We start from the raw sequence: 18,900 nt of genomic DNA, 5'->3' as shown, positions 1-18,900 counted from the left end.
CAAAGTCTTGACCCTGGAATGGCGGTCCATTGTCTGTTCTGAGTTCTCTCATGGCTCCATGAGTGGCAATGATTTTCTCCATTTTGGGGATGACATAGTCTGCACTGGTGCTTGTGACAATTTCGATTTCAGGGTATTTTGAGTGGTCGTCTATCATTACCAGCGTGTGTCTTCCATCCGGGAGACTGCCAAAGTCCATGCTAACTCTCTCCCAGGGTCCTTGTGGCCGGGGTTCCACGATGATGGGGGCCTCACGGGGGTTGTCACCCGTGACTTGACAGGCCGCGCATGATCGCACCACACTCTCCACCATATCATCCATGAGTGGGAACCATACCTTCGTCCGTAGTCGAGCCTTCGTCTTGACCATCCCCTGGTGTCCTATGTGGGCCAGTTGGATCACTCGTCCTGTAAGAGCCGTTGGGATCACTAGGCGATGCCCCCGCAGGAGACATCCCGCCGCATCTTCATTTAATTCAGCCCTCACGTGGTACAAGCTGTCCATGATCTTCTGAGCTTCAGGGGTGAGTACTTTCCAGCCCTCCTTGGCTTTCTGCCAGTTGGCGGTTCGGAGAAGGTCCTTGGCCCCCTGTATGCAAGCATCCTGAGCCGTGGCGCTCACAACCTCTTCCAATGATATGGGGCGCGGACATGATCTCGCCACGACCCACCGTACGTATGCTTCCATCTCTTCTGCCTCATCCATCTCTTCAGGAGTCGCAGGCCTCGGGTGTCGTGATAGGTAATCCGCCGGATTCTTCGCCCCTGGCTGGTATTCAATAGTGCAATTATATTCTTGCAGTTGTAAGATCCACTTTTCTATTCTTGGGGGTGGCTTGGATGAGGTGCCTGAGAACAGAGCCAGCAGCGGTTTGTGGTCAGTTACCACCGTGAAAGGCTTGCCGTAGACATACAAATGGAAGTGACGACATCCCCAGTGTATGGCGATGGCCTCCTTCTCAATTTGGGAATATCTTTGTTCTGTGTCCGTGAGGGACCGGCTGGCAAAGGCAACCGGGGACCAGTCTATCTCGTCTCGAGCCCTCTGCATCAGGACGGCCCCCAGTCCCGCCGGGCCGGCATCTACTGCAATGAGAGTGGAGTTTCGCGGGTCAAAGAACGCCAACGTGGTGCTGCTGGAGAGTGCGCTCTTAATGTCTTGAGATGCCTTTTCCTGTTCAGGTCCCCAGCTCCATGGGGTGGAGTCTTTGGTTAGTTCACGCAGGGGGAGAGTCAGGTTGGCCAAGTCCCTGATGAAACGGCCACAGTAATTTACCATCCCGAGAAAACTTCGGATCTCCGTGACCGTTGTGGGCGGGGGTGCATCCTTGATATCTTTCACCTTGTCAGGATCAGGGTTGACGCCTTCGTCTGAGAACACATATCCGAAAAACCCCAGTTTGTTCCGTAGGAATTCGCACTTGTCTCGGTGCAGTGTGAGCCCCGCACTTCGGAGCCTGCGGAAAACCTGCGCCAACCGTTGGTTGTGTTCTGGGATTGTTCGTGCGTGTACCATGTCATCGCTGACATTGATCACTCCTGGTATGCCAGCAATCAGTTCCTGGATTACATTTTGGAAGACTTCGGCAGCGCTGGATATTCCAAAACTCAGCCTGGTGTACCTGCGCAGGCCAATGTGGGTGGAGAACGTTGTGATGTTCCGGGAATCCTTGTCCAGTACAAGCTGATGGTACCCCGCCCGGAGATCCAATTTGGAGAACCACCGGGCTCCAGCCATCTCCCCAATCAGGTCATCTATCGTGGGGGTGATGTGTCGCTCCCTCTTGATGGCAGCATTGGGTAAGCGCATGTCCACCCAAATCCGGACCGCTCCAGGCTGTTTTGGCTTCCTCGTGACCACGATGGGCGATACCCAGGGGGTGGGGCCGGACACTTTCTCAATTATCCCCGCTGCTTCCAGTTTCTGTAGCTCTTCCTCAACCAGTGGTCTCAAATGGAACGCAACGCGACGGTGCCGCAGGGCCACCGGTTGGACAGTGGGGTCCACATGCAGATGTATCTCCCGGCCCTTGAAGCATCCAATTCCTTCAAATAAGTCAGAAAAGTCCATAATGAGTTGCTGTACCGATTCCTCATGCACACCAAATGCGAATGTAACCACCCCCAGGTCCTCTGCCGTCCGGCAACTCAGGAGCATACCTTGACCCTCTTCCGACACAAAGATGTTGGCTCGCGTGACTTTGTCCCCGTGTCGGACCGCAGCTTTAAATTTTCCACGGATGCGGAGGGGAACGTCCTGCCCGTAGGCAAAAACGGTGATCGGAGTGGGGCGGAGGTTGGGAGGGGTAGCCATGTCTCTGTAGAGGGATGCGCTCATGAGGTTGATCGAGGCGCCCGTGTCGACTGTTGCCATGATGTCCTGATCGGCCACCTGTATGGAACACTGTGGCAGCGTCCTGGTGCGTCTAGTGGCGGTGCCAATCATGTGCACCTTGTGTACGGATCGCTCCTCCTCCTCATCGTCCATATCACTGTTGCTGGGTTCTCCTTCCGCACCTTCGTGCTCAGCAACCGTGTGTACTGTCTGGCGAGGTTTGCCGAACTTCTTGGACCTGCACACTTTTTCAAAGTGATTCATTTTTCCGCAGCCTGAGCATCTCTTGCCCCTTGCCGGACATTCTGGCGCCGGATGTTTTGGGCCACCACAGTAGCCACATGACTGCGCTGAGGCTCCGCCCTGAGGGGTTGTTGTTAGTTTGGCCCATTTGGGCGGTGGGCGGACCTGTATTTTATTGACTGGTTCCATTTTCATGTTGGCTTGTAGCGCCGCTTCCATGTGGGCCGCCCTGGCCTTGGACAGCTCCTTAGTGCGACCCAGCGTGAGGATGTCTGGCAGAGGCTTCCCCGACTCCTCCAGTATTCTCTCGCGTAACTTAGCAGAGGCACATCCTTGGATGATCTGGCCCCTGATCTCTTCTGTGACGTCCTGGAATCCACATGTTAGTGCTAGTTTCTTTAGCCTGGAGTGATATGCATCCAGTGACTCTTCCGGCAGTTGCCGTGCTTGCCGAAAGATGAATCGTTCATAATCCTGATTAGCCATGGGTTCGAAATGCGCATTGAGTGCATTGATTAGGGTGTGATGGGTCTTGGGAGTCGCCTCCGTAATGGTCCGGGCGATGGAGTGGATGTCCTTGCCCCCAAGATGGAGGACCATGGCACGCTTCTGTTCCTTGTGGACCTTGGTGGCCTCGAAGAATATTAGGAGCCTGTCCACCCACTCCTTCCACTTCGGTGCGAGAGTGGAGGGCGCACCCTCCACCACAAACGGTTCAATGGGCGGAATGGTAGCCATCGCCCTGGACGCTCTGGAGTAGGTCCGTGGGCAGCTCGGGGAGGATCCGGAGGAGCACTCCGACTAGCACGGAGGGAGCGGCAGACGCGCTCCGGCGATTCGAGTTCCACGGGCCAGGCAGATGACGGCCCTCGCGCCCCAGCGTCGGGTGGCAGGGTGAATGCCTGGAGCGAGTCAGTACCACGTCCCCTGAAGCAGCTGGGCAGGACCGGGCGCCGACCGGAGCGCCTCGCCAGGCGTGCCGAGGTGCGAGTCACGCACGTGCAGCCAAGCACGGTGCGGCACCGGGCATGGAGGGTCCGCGGAGGGAGGATCTCGCGCGACCAATCGAGCTCCTGTGCGCAGCAGGAAGGTGCAAGCCAGCGCCGCTCACCTGCCGAGAGCCAGGGATAGCCATTGTTCCTCCAGGCGAGCAATGCGGGGGTGTGCGTGGCAGCAAGGCACGAGCACCGCGGGCAATTGGGAGCACCCGCAGCCGCCTCACCCAAGGAGGGGCACACACACACCCTGAGCGAGGGATCGACAACCACCCTCGTCGCCAATTGTTGTGTCGTGATGTGGGGACAGGTCTGCCCTAGGGAGATCACTCTGGGACCTACACTCCGGGGCATCTAATCCTAACTAGGCCTAACACGTGGCCCTATAATAAACTCAGTCGGACACTGGGAATAAGTTTGCTTGCTCGGTCTGTGCGTCTCTCTCTCTGAACGCCCGCGCACGTGCTAGACCTCTTTTTATCATAGGGCGTCACATGACCAACGCGTCCAGCCCTCGGGGCGCCGGGGGCGGACCTCCAGGAACATAACACCCATCCCATCCTGCTCCTCCGTTTTGTTTTTTTAAGTGCTTTTGTGCAAATGTTTAAACAAGCACTTTAGTTGCTACCTTTTATTTCCCAATCAATCTCAGCTTGGTAAAGAAAAAGACAAAAAAACGTTCCCCGCATTTTGTAAGCACGCCTATGTCTGTTGCCATGCACCTACGAAGCAACCTAGCAGCAGTGTCATAGGGGTTTTTCTTTTTTTCTTTATAGTCATGCTGCACACCACCTCTGGTGCTGAATAGCATGGCTAAAAATCATTGAAAAAGCTAATAGGTCTCAAAGGGGAGATCTCTTGGCTTTACCAGTGCTTTAATTAAAGTTAAAGTGCTGTGGTTTCCAGCTTCATTCTGAAAGCAACTGGTGACTCCGGAACAACCCATGATAACTAGCCAGCAACCTATAAATAGAAACCTTCAGAAGGCTTTGAATGGTAGGGTACAGGGCCCTAGATATAGTATAAAAACTCAGATGGCAATGCAACAACAAATGAGCTTTCCCATAAAGAGATTTATGGACCATATATAATACATTTTTAAATATCCTGGCGTGATTAGACAATCATTTGCTTTTTCGTTATGAGCGAAGATGCAGGGTTAGATTTTAGGGAGTCTCAACTCACACTACTAGAAGCTGCACTATGAAGTGTTTGAAAACAGTTCACCAACCAAAAGTCTGATCAATATCAGTGCACCCCATGACAGATGCACTGCTTTAGATGTGCTCGTTGCAGACTGTGAGAAGCTAGATTATTAGTTGAAGTGCATGGCAATCCTCTTCAAATAATAATAGCACTATTCCTTACTTTAAACTTGACCTCAAGACTGGCTAGCTGTGGCACGGAACAGACAGGCTTCACTTAGAAGAAATGTGTAAAGCATTTTCCAGTACCAAAACAGTTAAAAAGTAGAAGACACAACACAATAAAAATGCCACTCCAATTTATAACAATAGAGAAAGTTTTGGTGTGCAAATCAACCCCAATACGACAAAAATGTAATGTCGGGAACCAGGGGTGTGTTTCAACAAAATTTGGGTTATTTCTAGCACCAAAAAACACAACGTTCCAACCGTGGGTATCTGGTCGTGCTAAACATTACGGCCAACCACAACGGGGTTCGGGTGGGATAAAGGGACCAAGTTGAGTCTACACGAAAGTTTTACCTTCTGACTTAGTCTCTGGAATGGAAGTCCAAAATCCTCAGTGGGGCAAAGCAGCAGACTGTGGTTGAGATGGGTCAGACAGCCGTTCAACAAAGTCTCGATGAAGCCATTGTCTTTGGATGGAAAAGCTCAGAGCGGGAGAAATTTTGAATTTGCACCCAAGAAATCTACCTCGCCTGCCAAATACTTTTCACACCTTCACCGGATGAAGATTTCTACCTTCGGACTTTGAAACATTTTTGGAAGTCTGTATACTTTTAGAGACACATTCCAACAAGTTGAGTTCGACCATTAGTGCAACGTCAGTGACTTCCTCTTGGCAGTGGTCCGTGGTAGCCTTTGATTCCCCTCTTCTAGAGATAGGCAGGAGAAGCACACTTGATACTTTCTCAAGGGCCCAGGACTTTAGGGACACCACTTGGGCCTCAGGACTCACTCAAGGGGAAATCACCAGCAAGGTCCAGGGCACATCCAGTTGAAACTGGTCTGCTGAGCTTTTTAGGCAGGAGGGTTTCTTGCAGGTTTTTTTGTCCCTGTTGCTTAACAGGAGGCTACCCAACTAGCCACTATAGTCTACTATTCTGTCCTGAGTACCAGTGGGAGCAGGTCCAGCCCTTGGGGTTTCTCTCCATAGGTTACAGTAGGTTCAAAGGGTTCAGCAGGTGCAGTCCTTCCTCTGTCTTCCTCCGGTCCAACAGTGTTCTGAAGAAAGTATCTAGGGGTGCTTGGCACTTGCTTGTGGGTTGGGAAAACTCCCTGTCCAATAAAGAAAAAGTTCCCAATGGGAACCCTGCCCACTTTGACATCACGTCCTGGAGGACTGGCCCTAAACAGTCCCATGGTGCCCCACTCTGCCAATATTGAACATGGCATAATCTTTCTTCCCCTGCTCAGAGCTCTGGGGAACTGGTAAATGAGAAACTCCCCCAGTAAACCAGTTCTGGAACAGGTTCTCCTCCCACTGGGAATGGTGTCACTGTGGCTACCTGCACAATGGAAGGGGCAGGCCTAGGTGAAGTTACACCTGTCTGTGACAGGGGATTGTCTAGGCCAAATTACACCTGCCTGTGACAGGATGCCGCTTTGAAGCTTATGCAGCTGGTACATCCCCCAGGTTATCCTGTCCGGAGAAAGTTACACGTGTTCCCAGCCAGGCCCTTTTGTTCCCTTTTCTAGGATCCCATTCACACCTCCCAGCAGCCTGCCAGGTGACAGTGGGGGATTAACTCTGATAAGGCTACCAAAGGCTTTGGGTAAGAAAATGCCAGTTTTTAAAAGTGCCATTTTCAAAATAGTCATTTAAAATCCGATTTGACTATTAGATTGGATTTGAAATATACCTATTAATTTGGGTCTTAAACCATAGTTTTAGCTATTCCCAAATTGAAGTTATGCACAATAAGGTGTTATAATGCAACCCAGTACTATTCTAGGGTAGAGCCAGTCTTGCTACAGTGAAAACTGACGTGTAAGGAGGGAGTAAAGTGGGGAACCAGACTTAATATAGGGGATGGCAGCCGTAACACACACCTATTCCTAATCAAACATCAAAAAATTAAGAACTGGGTGGGACCATGACTGGAGGAGAAATGGCTACCCCTGCCTTCATGCCCCTAAGATTCAGAACCTTACAGATTGAAAAGACCAATGCTAACAAAGGTCTTGAGGAGAAATTTTTCAAGGAGTCAGCAGCTAATATTTCTTTCTTGATAGTACTCACAGAGGGAATTCCAGATGTGTAATACGTTTTGTGCAAAGCTTTGAACCCATACTTGTAGTCATGCATGAAGAACACATTTGCATACAACTCTAAAATAGGTTTAGACCTCACCAGTTTTTCTTTCAGCATGGATGATGTATTAGATATTCAAAAATATTACCAACACAGTGTTTTAATACATAGATACCCTGACTTGAAGTTTTTAGAAAAGTAAACCAGCAGGATCTGAACACTTTTCAGAATGTGTTTCCTTACCTACGGTTCTCTGAGCTCTCACAGCTGAACTTTGTGGTGGACCTGCCTTCCCCGACACATGAGTTGGGAGATGTTGGACTACAGCCAGTGCATGCACTGTTTGTTATGGAAGTGTTTACAGGAAGGTAGTCCTTGCCATCCTAAGAGGTGGTGAAGAAAAGGGCATTTTATATTTCAGTCTCAAAAGAAGATCATTTTAAACAAGGATAGAGAGATTAGAACTTGTATGTGAGGTTTCCAAGTAAACATACTAAAGTGAACATATATTCTGAGGGTACCACAACGTTCTATTTCTATGGCTTTGACAGACCCTACAGTGCGTGCTCCGAGCGCTCTGCAATTAGTCTCAGTTTCTCACAAATATACTTGTGAGTACACTCACTTGCTAATACCCTCACTCAAACTCACTTGCTCGCAAATCACTCATTCACAGCAAATACTATTTTGAGTAAATACACCCTCTCACACACATGCTTACAATGCTTCACTTCAATGCACACTAGGTACAAGCTGACTCATATAAGACTCACTAGTGTATGCATTCATTCGTAACAAACTCGCTCACTAATGGATTCTCTCAGTTGCTGAATCATATTAAACAAATCCACAATGAACACAAACTTAGTGCCTGTTCGGACTTAGCACAGTGATAAGAGAAACTCCTTATGTGAAGGTAGAAATGTTTACCATAGTGGTGGCTGTTCTGCAGACATTATATTTAATATCTAAGACACTTCTATAATTCCCATTATCTTTTTTGTAAAAAGCTGCAGAAAATAATTTCCAGCTTAATTTGGAATAACAAAATCGCAAGAATAGGCTATTCAAAACTCCAACATGACATTCATAATTCGGGTCTAAAGTGGCCTAATGTTTATGACTATCATACTGCCTTTATTGTATGAAAAAGTTCCATCTGGTTTCAAAATACTACTTGGAATTTACCTCATTGTGAGTAAAACATAAAGAGGATTTAACCAGTACTTCCTCACTCATTTCTATTTTAACAATCTCTAAAACAAAAACCTCAATTAAACAATCTCTAGCTTTTGAAGCTACAAAGCAAGCTCTCTTATTTTATAATCCATTATTTTATACTGATATTAAACATTCCAAACGGACCTCTTTATGGTTAAATCCAGCTTTTAAACTTACTCATAATATATGATATTAGAAAATGTGGATAGAATCTAAAATGTTCTACCTAGCCAAAATAGGTCAAAGAAATGCCTTTCTGTCATCCACTGATTTATCTTTAAATATTGTTCATCTCCAGAATAATATTACGCCAAAAGTATACAAGAAATTATTTCCTAATAAATTGGCAAGCTTTGATAATATTAGAGATTTCTGAAATATTGACTTGTCTACTGCCTATTCATCCCAAAACTGGCAACACATTATTTAACGTTATGTCTCCAGTGCTCTACCGGTTTCCCTATAACAGTCAAACCTTTTTAGTTTATATAACTGTCTATGGACCCCTATTAGACTGCTTAAACCTTAACTACTGGTTACTCCCGTATGTTGGCATTGCCAGGTTACAGATGGTTCCTTGAAGACCTTATTATATGAATGCCCTGCTATATCTGCATTTTTGTCTAAAGTAAAGGGATAATTTTTGTAAGATTAGTAATATATCTCATGAACTGTCATATTATATTATCTGTGAACTGTTTGCCCTCTCCTCCTACTTATCTTTCGCCAATCAAGCATTATTTAATTTCCTAATCCCTTCATTAATCACATCTTCCATGTTAATACGAAAGGTGCTTAACTATTGTAAGTGCATACCTGCTGGGCATAGATCACATTTACAGGACAAACGGATAGGATGTCTTCCTTTCAACCTATTCACACATGACATAAACATGAAATGTTTCGGAAACCACTGTATCAATAATTCTCTCAATGTATTAGCTTTTATAGGCATTAACGTTGTATTGATATCAACTATACTTTACATCACTAATACTGTACATTGCTAAGTAGCATATTATCTTTGTTTTTTTTATTATTTATTCGCTTACACCAAGATGACTCATCAATGATGCATATGACTTTATTATCAATATTTTGTTATTGTCTTTTTTGTTTGTTTACTGTACTGTATCTTATTACAAATGTCAATACAATATTTTGAACACAGAAATGCTACCATGCAGATGTGTGCAATTCCATCCACAAGTGAAGTCGCCTCTGGGACAACCTCTAAGGAGGCGCCATATAAAGACTCCCAAAGAAAGGGTGTAGTTACAGACATAATTAAATCTATAGCAGCAAAATGTCTTGAGACAGCACTGAATGTAGCTGCCTCTCCTAACTCAATGCAAATGAATGGGTGAAAGAAAACTAGTTCAAAAATGCAGTTAACGTTAGCTGCATGGAACAAATAAACTACATTTATGGCTAAAGTTGCCCTATACAGCTCACAGATGCCATTGAGGTACAGAGGCAGGAATACATTGAATGTGCTTAATTGCCCAGAATTGAACTCATTAAAGATTCCCTGGGAAATATTGATACCGTTTGGTGTTGTATTATCGTGGTGTGGTTTAACCTACCGTTTATGAGTTTTCCTACTACAAATAATTGATAACCTGCAGTATCATAATAAGCATCCCAATGATTGTTTATTTCCCCTGTTTTCTCCATACAAATTTTGCCAACTCTTTCCTAGCGAAATTGGCACAGAGAAAAATGTCAGTCGCATTAATCCCAGTTTGGACCGAAACCCAATATTTCCCCTGGAACACAGGACGTTCAAGAGACTGGGCACTCATCCATAAGAGCGCTATTTTAGGTGTTGACTAAGACGGAGCATGCTCTGTCTGTTGTGAGACATTGTTATCTTACAGTGGGCTTAGAGCCCACATACTGCATACCATTTGTTGGCTTCACTGTCACTCTTGTTTGCTTGCTTTGTATTAGTTAGCTGTGGGGGCTTTCATTTCTCTTCTTGTTTTTGTCCTTGCCCTGGAGCATCGATGCCTTACTATGTCCTTCTACTGCTCGCTTTTTCCAGTGCTACTGTTTGTTTAACCCCTTGCATGCTTGTGATGGAACCACTCCGTCACAAGCCACGGGTGCCGTGTGCTCATGACGGAGTGGTTCTGTCATGCCGCGGCCGCTCTGCCCACGCGGCATCAATTCCCCGGTGAATTAATGAGCGGGCGGGGCCGTGACAGAACCACTTCGTCATAAGCACAGCACGCCCGTGGCTCGTGATGGAGACGTTCCGTCACACGCATGGTGGCGCAACGCGACCCCCCTCCCACCCAGCGCCGCGGCGGAATTACCGCCGCGGCCAAGGGGCTAAACACTCAACAAGATTGTATGCATTTTACCGCTGTCTCTCTCATGCTTTTCTCCCTCCCTACACTGTGCTACATCTTCTCTCTCACCTGTGTGCTTCTCCTCTACACACATGCATTACATTCTAGCTGTGTGCTTTCTCCCTGCTAGTTCCACATTGCTGTCTTTTGCCCAGTACATTAAACCCAGACCAATTGCCTTTGCCAATGATTGCTAATATTTGCCTCTTCTCCCTTCTGAAATTCACTGGTTCCTATAAATGTTTCTACAACTCATATCCTGACAACATACAAACCTTCCTACAGATTTCCACCCAAGCCAAATTCAGCAGTTCGTGAAACCTGCACAGCTGAATTAATGTTCCTCAACATCAAAGGTGACACCAACCTTCTACGCATCCATAAGCATCGCCGCCTTAGTTAATGAGTCTTTTGCACCCAGTACCAATGTTAAAACGCTAGTTGTCACTCTTGACACTAAAACAACCAATTACACTCTGGGCACATCTGTTGTTAGCAAACTTCACCATTATCTTCGCCTAATTTGCCATATAATTTTGTTCATAGACAGAGGTGTGATAGCAGAAGTGTGAACACCATCCACTTCTCGCTTAGCTAATCAAGCTCACAGTACAAACGCTTGCTAAAAGATCAAATTCTCTTCCACCTGATCTAGAATGGTTCAGCTGGATCCCAGAGCAGGATCTTTCTCTACTGCCGCTCGCTCAAGACTAAAATACTTTCGATGTCCCCTAGCTCAGGTGCAAATAAATGCCAAAGAACGGGCCCCAAATACCATATAATAAACACTGCATTGTAGATGCTCCAAGTGCACAACAAACAACACCTCCTTCAGATCCCTCGACCATTGTGCAACTCACAAAAGTAGAGGCTTCACAATAGGAGGACCCTTGAAAAGAAATGTGATAAGCATCTGCAGTGGCAGCAATATTAGTCACTTATCATCTAAGTAAAAGTCAAATACTTGGTTTGTGAAACTCAGGTTAACACGTCCCTCCAACCAGGAAGTGCTTTGAAGTTATTTTTTATATCTCTTCCATTGATCTTTCTTTCTTTCCCACTTCAACATTGTGCAAGGCACTATTTCTTGTTCCCCATTGTGTATGCTGCCTCAACCTGTAGGTTTGTGAAGGTGATGTGTTACCTCAAGAAGTCAAACGTACCTGCCGGACACTGGCTTGGAGTAGGTCCCCAAGACGTTCAACAAGGTCCACAAATCTTGGCCTTTCTGTTGGATTACTGTTCCAGCAGTCTAACATTGTCTGATATCTGAAGTAGCAAAAGAAAGTGTTATCAGGCATCTCTAGAAAAGTGTCCTACCAGTCAAGTTAATGAGTCTTTACAGCATAGATGCTCATTAAGGGCCCGATCCACAGAACTAACTTAAAAAAAAATCCTAAACTTACTACCATTTTGGTATTCACAGAACACACTTACTCATTTTGTTATTCACAGAAGGCACTTACTCATTTCGGTATTCACAGAAGCCATTTAGGAGACCTAAAGTTAGGAATCCTAACTTTACAACTCCTAAACTGAGAAAAATCCTAACTTTAAGACTTTCGGTATTCACAGAAGGCATTTAGGAGTCCTAACTTTACTACTCTGAAACTGGGGAAAATCCCTACTTTAAGTCTTTCGGTATTCACAGAAGGCATTTAGTAGTCCTAAAGTTAGGAGTCCTAACTTTACTGCTCCTAAACTGAGTAAAATCCTAACTTTAAGACTTTTGGTATTCACAGAAGGCATTTAGGAGCCCTAAAGTTAGGAGTCCTAACTTTATTACTGCTAAACTGAGAAAAATTCTAACTTTAAGACTTTCGGTATTCACAGAAGGCATTTAGTAGTCCTAAAGTTAGGAGTCCTAACTTTACTGCTCCTAAACTGAGAAAAATCCTAACTTTAAGACTTTCGGTATTCACAGAAGGCATTTAGGAGCCCTAAAGTTAGGAGTCCTAACTTTATTACTGCTAAACTGAGAAAAATTCTAACTTTAAGACTTTCGGTATTCACAGAAGGCATTTAGGAGTCCTAAAGTTAGGAGTCCTAACTTTAGGACTCCTAAATGCCTTCTGTAAAGTTAGGATTTTTCTCAGTTTAGAAGTAGTAAAGTTAGGACTCCTAACTTTAGAACTCCTAAATGACTTCTGTGAATACGGAAATGAGTAAGTGCCTTTTGTGAATACCAAAATGAGTAAATGCCTTCTGTGAATACCAAAATGGTAGTAAGTTTAGGATTTTGTCTTAAGTTAGTTCTGTGAATTGGGCCCAAAGATTCCAGAAGTGTGTGCGACAAGCAAGCCTTCAACTGGTTATCATGGTGTTGCAGAAAATACAATAGGCTCAATGAAACAGGTGATGCTGTTGGAGTTAATTCATGCTCAGTATAAAGGAGGCATTTTCTGAACAACAGAATCCTCTTTGGTAACTCTCTGCAGCTCTTCATTCCAAAAGGATTGTATGCCAGCAATAATTCCTCTCAAGCACGGAGCTACATTCTGATCCTTCTTTCTTTTAGCTTAGGTGTCTGGTTGAGCCCCTCAGGGAGTACCAGAGCAGTTTCCAGAAAGCAATGTGTTTTGTAGCAGCAGCATCGCAACAGTGAGGAGATGTCCATACAACCGAATGAGTGATTTTAGTTAACCTTAGATTAGAGAAACTAGGGTGTGATGGGAAGGGGGTGAGGCTGTAATGCGGAGAATTAGCCCCGATTTACAAATGCCCAAGGAGGGTGCTTGCATGAAGCAAGCAGTGGAAACAGCTGCATTGATCAACTTTTCAATGAATAATGAATTTTGCACTGAAAGTTGATGTGAGTGGAGCACTAAACAGCTTTTGAGGCGCACAGCATGAGATCCTTGATAATCTACAAAAAGTGGATAGAACTGGGCGGGATCTGCACAAAAACGCTTTAGCAACCATGCAAAACCAGATCAACTAAAGTCATGCAATGTGGAATGCCATGACTTTGAGCCAATACTCCTGTCAAATTAAAACAACCACAAACCTGGAAACTGAGGGGCGTATTTACTAGTAAGTGCCGGAGCATGGCATTAGCCCCCTTGGCTCAACGCTGCGCTCCGCCACTTCCAAAACACAGGGCTGCACTGTATTTACAAGGATACAGTGCAGCCCTGCGTTTCCCCCGTGCAACGTTCCTGTGGTTATGGGGGCTTGTAAATATGCCTCTGAGGTTTTTTTTGTGAAATACAAGCTATTTCTGTGAATAGCATGTTACCCGATTGCCCCTTAGCCATTCCTCTCTGTGAAGGGGGTCACATTCAAGGAGGCTCTTCGAGCAAGAACCTCATTCAAGACACTTCTTGACTGCCTTTACGCAATAACATATGGTAAATCTAGTTTGGGGTCAAGCAAAAAGTGTATTTTTAGTGCACGGATAGCTGCTGATATCATAAGCGTACAATTCTTCGTAAATGTGCTGCAATAATTTTTCCTGTTCATGAAATACATCTTTGCAGATTTTCACTAAGTGCTACCTTGTGCTTATCTTGGTAAATCTTGAACTTTACTTCCATATTACACATTAGTGCAATTTGAGGCAAAGGCCACACAACTGCTTGGTGAAGTTTTGAAGCTAGAATTAGAGCTCAGTTTTTCATGAACCACGGTCGGACAACTAGCCACTGGACCACCAACATTGCCATTCAAAGAAAGTATACAAAATTATACTAAATTTCCTCATGAGCCAATGCAGGTGCCCAATCATAATCCTTGCTCTGAGCATCATCTTCCTATAAAATAAATGGCCAAACATAATTCTCAATTATTTAATTTTCTAAATACAAAATAAGGAGCAGAAGGAATGATCTTCTAGAATTTACTGTCGGGGGAAGCCTGATAATGAGATCCAAACTTCTGAGACCTTAGAAGAGTGTGAAGACAGAGGTCCATATTTATCAAGGTTTTGTGATGCCCTTGCAAGTGTGAAGCAACATCTAAATTAAATTTACCAGGCCAGCTTTCGTGGCTTGATAAATCTACAGTAATGCAAGGAAGCACTAATTGCAGCCTTGCATAACTCTGCTGCACGGCGGCGTGCCATGGGTAGAGCATGGGTCTTCCCATGCATCCACCCATGCATTCTGACACATCACAAATTCACTCACAAAAATATATGCTAGCATGATTCATGTATTTTCTTTCAAAAGGACAACATGCCCCTTTTCTTCTACTTTCGATCAGCCTTTCTCTAAGAGCCTAAGGGGCATATTTACAAGGCGGTAAGGCCACCGTAAACATCACTTTTTCCGACGTTCTGGTGGCATTTAGTCCTTCTCCTTATTTACAAAGCAGTGTTAAGCAATTTAGCATGCATTAACGTACCGTGAAAATAATGTCCCTATTCTTACAGCACTTAGCATGGTAGCGGCGTGTAATGGGTGTTGCATTGGACGTTCCACCCCAACACCCATTTGCTTTTTGAAGCTGCCCCATATTTTCAAGGTGTGGGGCAGCGCCAAAAATATCGCCAGGGAAAACTTGGCCTTGAGCATGCGCTAGGAGGAGAAATGATTAATTTCTCCTCGTATTTTGCTCTTTCCATGTGTGCTGCATTCGGCAGCACACATAAAAGCAGCAAATCACCTGTAATGATTGTTTATGTGCAGGAAGGTGTCCCTTCCTGCACAGTCACCCCTGCAGCGCAGGCACCTTTGCAACATGGCGCAAGGTAGGCAGCTTCTTTAGCACCAGTGCTAGGGGTAACACATGGGTGCCGCACATTCTTGTAAATCGCTGGGTTCTGAAATTGACAGAGCGTGGCGATACCAATTTTGGCGTAACACCGCGCTCCACCAGTTTCTAGTAAATATATCCCTAAATGTTAATTTAGGGATGTTTCATTAGGTTAAGTTCGTTAGTGAATATCTCCAGAGGGACCTTTTAACCATTATCAACCACTCTAGGGCCTCATTTATGAGGCCTTGCGTCAGTTTGCGCTTCCGATGCGTCACTTTTTGTGACGCATCGGCGGCGTAAAACATGCCTCCTGTTGCGCACTATTTACAAAGTGACGCATCTAAGCAGATGTGTCACTTTGTAAACCCCAGTGCTACATTATACCTAAGTCAGGTATAATGTATGCAGGGGGGGGCGTTCCCCCGCAAAAAGCCTCATAGAAGTGACGCACTGAAATCTATGAGATTTCACTGAGTCACTTCTAGGACGCGATTGCGTCAATATCTTGCACCTGCCTCACAGCAGGCGTAAGACTGACACAGGCCCTTTCACATGGGGCTTGCCCCGTGTGAAAGGACACAATGCTGGAGTTGCGTCACTTTTGTGACACACTCCAGCAATGCGTAACTTTTGACGCATCGCTGTTTTCACGCAGTAATGCGCCATTTCTCATAAATTAGGCCCCCCCATTGATGACATTGATATTAAGTGAATACATTTCACATGTGCAGAGCTCCTCGCTGGCTTTAGGAAACGTTTGATGGCTTATCTTAGAAGTTCTGAAGCAATTTTTGCATATTTGGAAGTCAGGTCCTGGACAATAGGTGCCCGGCCCGATGCTGTTTTTCATGGTGTGCAAAGCAGCGACACAACCCCTCATCCAAAGGGACGTGTTTTATGGAGCAGCTTTGAGGATACACAGGCGTCTGGTTCCTGCCATTGAACTTCTGTTTGTGTTGATCCCGGGAGGCCGCGCTCGCACCCCCCTCCTGGCCATCGAGCCTTTGAAGACCGCACTCGAGGCTGTTTAGACTGAGAATGCTGGCCTCCGCCCCAGGAAAAGGCAGTGCCCTGGGCTCGTGTCCATGTTCATCACAACAACCTGCACAGTGGCACGAGACGGCGCAGCCGCAAGGCGGGAGGGAGGAGACCTACATTTCTGGTGTTGCGTAGCTCGGCGCGCGCATCCGTATTCCTTCCTTTAATCTGTTGCAGAACTCTTCATCTATTTGAACTCCGGGGTAGGGCGAGGCACCTGCAGAACACGTGAGAGGTAAGGAGCAGCGTGAGAAAGGTTACCTCGTTTGGACACAACATGCAAAGAATGCAGAAATGCAGTGAGGTTAAGCGCGTCCTCCGAGTGACTCTAAAACACACCTTATTGTTTCATTCTTTTCATAAGGTTAAAAGAAAGGTTTTCCTCTGTAGCAAGGAACATAACTTTTTTGTTAAGAAATACTTTGCAAAATTGCTGTTCTTTAATAGCATCACTCCTTAACCCCTTCGATGCTGATGACGGCCCCCAGCCGTCATGCACTACGGTGGGCGTGTGCTGATGACGGCTAGGGGCCGTCATAAACCCGCCCACTCGCGATTCTGCCGCACAGGTGCAGAATCGCGGCCGCGCCCAATGGGTTAAAGAGTCAAACTGAATGTATGTGTACAGAGTCGAACATATATTTACCTTTTTGCTCGGGGTGAATACACTGAAGCCCACTTTATGAGAGGCCTGTAATTCCCGATGGGGCCGGTAGCCCACTTACTGGCCTCTTCGGGAATATTGAAGTCTGTGGAGTTACCACAGACCTCTTGTGTTTCCCTCTTAGAAGTTGGCTCCTTTGGAGACCGAGAGGGAGAATGAGTGAGTGGTAACACGTTAGAGCAACAGTGACAAAAAAAATGGGACACAAGTTTACTGTGAATGCCCGAAGCAGACACACTTTGGAGCTGGGAAACCAGGTTCGAGCCTCGGAGTTGAGTCAATATCATGCGATTCTGAGCAAATCACGTAGGGCCTGATTACACGTTTGACAGTGCGGCACTGGGCTGTCTGACCCCGCTTCCACACCGCCAAACCCATGGTCAGGTTGCCCGCCAGATTAAGTGTTTCTCATGTCTGGCAGGGATTTATTCTGATGTTCCTATGGCAGTGCCTCAGAAAATGGGCAGCACAATGGGAACACCAAAAACATTTCCTGCACAGCCTGGACTTTAAAATCCATGCTGTGTAGGAACTGGGGTGCATGCAGACAGGGGGGGACACGTTGTGCCCTCCAGCATGCAACACAAGGCCCTGAGGCCCAAGAGGGCCCTGTAGGGCCCCTTTGTTTCCTCTCCACCACAATTTTCATGGAGTAGAAACCGCCATGTAAACCATGGCTGAGCGGGAACTTGTAATATGCATGGCAGGACCGAAACGGTCCCGCCAAGCATACTGGATCCTCAAGATAGCCACAACACCACAGAGGTTCCCTGGCAGCTGCGGCAGGACAATGGCAGTCTGACAGCCCTAATTGTATGATGGCGGGCGAAAGACCGCTACAGCTGCTCCTCCGCGAGTCCGGCAGTCTGAGAAACGCCAGACTCGTAATTGAGCCCTTACCCTCCCATGACCACCCCAAAAAAAAGAATGTCGTTGTGTAACGTAACTGATGTATTAGAACAACCAAGACAAGACCTCAAGCAGGTATAGGTCAGGGATATTACCCTGGTGCCTGGTCAGTCAGTTGATATTAACAACAAGCTCTTGTTGTTAAGAAACCCCTCACCTACCTACCTGGTAGGTGGCATGCTTCATCATCGGGGCCCAGCTGGATCACCGAGTGCGATCCAGCTGTGCTGCAACGCTTGTCTACAGCGGAGCGGGATTTTGTGTATTAGTGAACAAGTGCTATGTGTGGTGAATTATGTGCTAAAAATGCCTATAGGAAATACACTTATGAAAGTTTTAATGGAAGAATCCTATGGCATGGGTAAAAAAACATATAGGATATAATTGAGGTAAAAATTGTCCCTCTATATCACTGTCAAAACAGTTCCAACACTGTTTATGCCACCCTTGTAAATGGGGGGCAGCGTAAAATCCAATGAGTGTTGCGGCGGAACGCCCACCACAACACCCATTGCACGCTCCTTTACGCTTAGTGTAGCAAGAAAGGGGGCCTTATTAACAAGTGGCTTAACGCCGCCTTGTAAATAAGGTGAAGGGTTTTTCGCCATAGGAATGTCACTAAAAGTGACATTGCTGAGGTGAAAGGGGTTTATAAATATGCCCCTTCATTTTTTACTAAAGCTTTCTATGTGTAAGAAAGTCGGCCTTGATATGAGGTTCATGCGTAACCTAACAGAAAATCAGTGAACACGCTGGATAGTTGATATAACCCTCAAAGACAATTAATCAAGCCATCTCTGTCTGTGCTCCTAGCTTTTGAAATAGTCTTCCAAAGCCTCAGTTTCCTGCTTCTTCCCTACTCTACCTACTTTTCACAAAAGTAACTGTGAGTTAAAACATTTCACTACATTTATTCTGATGGAACTGCTTTCTGTCATGTTTGTCTTTTATATGTAATCATTTTATGTTGCTCGTGCATCT

At 45.9% G+C, this 18,900-nt stretch overlaps 1 protein-coding gene across 1 annotated transcript in view; it reads right to left on the bottom strand.

Moving 5' to 3' along the window:
* Nucleotides 1–18,900, bottom strand: part of FLT1 (fms related receptor tyrosine kinase 1) — a 451,054-nt gene that overhangs the window by 69,072 nt on the left and 363,082 nt on the right. The window contains exons 25-27 of the mRNA XM_086935163.1: nucleotides 16,464–16,563; nucleotides 11,774–11,879; nucleotides 7,276–7,415 (exon numbers count right to left, since the gene is read on the bottom strand). Of these exons, the coding sequence (XP_086791289.1) occupies nucleotides 7,276–7,415; nucleotides 11,774–11,879; nucleotides 16,464–16,563 (346 nt within the window). The remainder of the gene's footprint in view (nucleotides 1–7,275; nucleotides 7,416–11,773; nucleotides 11,880–16,463; nucleotides 16,564–18,900) is intronic.

This window comes from Lissotriton vulgaris, chromosome 8 (genome assembly GCF_964263255.1).
Source record: "Lissotriton vulgaris chromosome 8, aLisVul1.2, whole genome shotgun sequence".
NCBI lineage: Eukaryota > Metazoa > Chordata > Amphibia > Caudata > Salamandridae > Lissotriton > Lissotriton vulgaris.
This window is presented reverse-complemented; position numbering and strand designations above follow the sequence as displayed.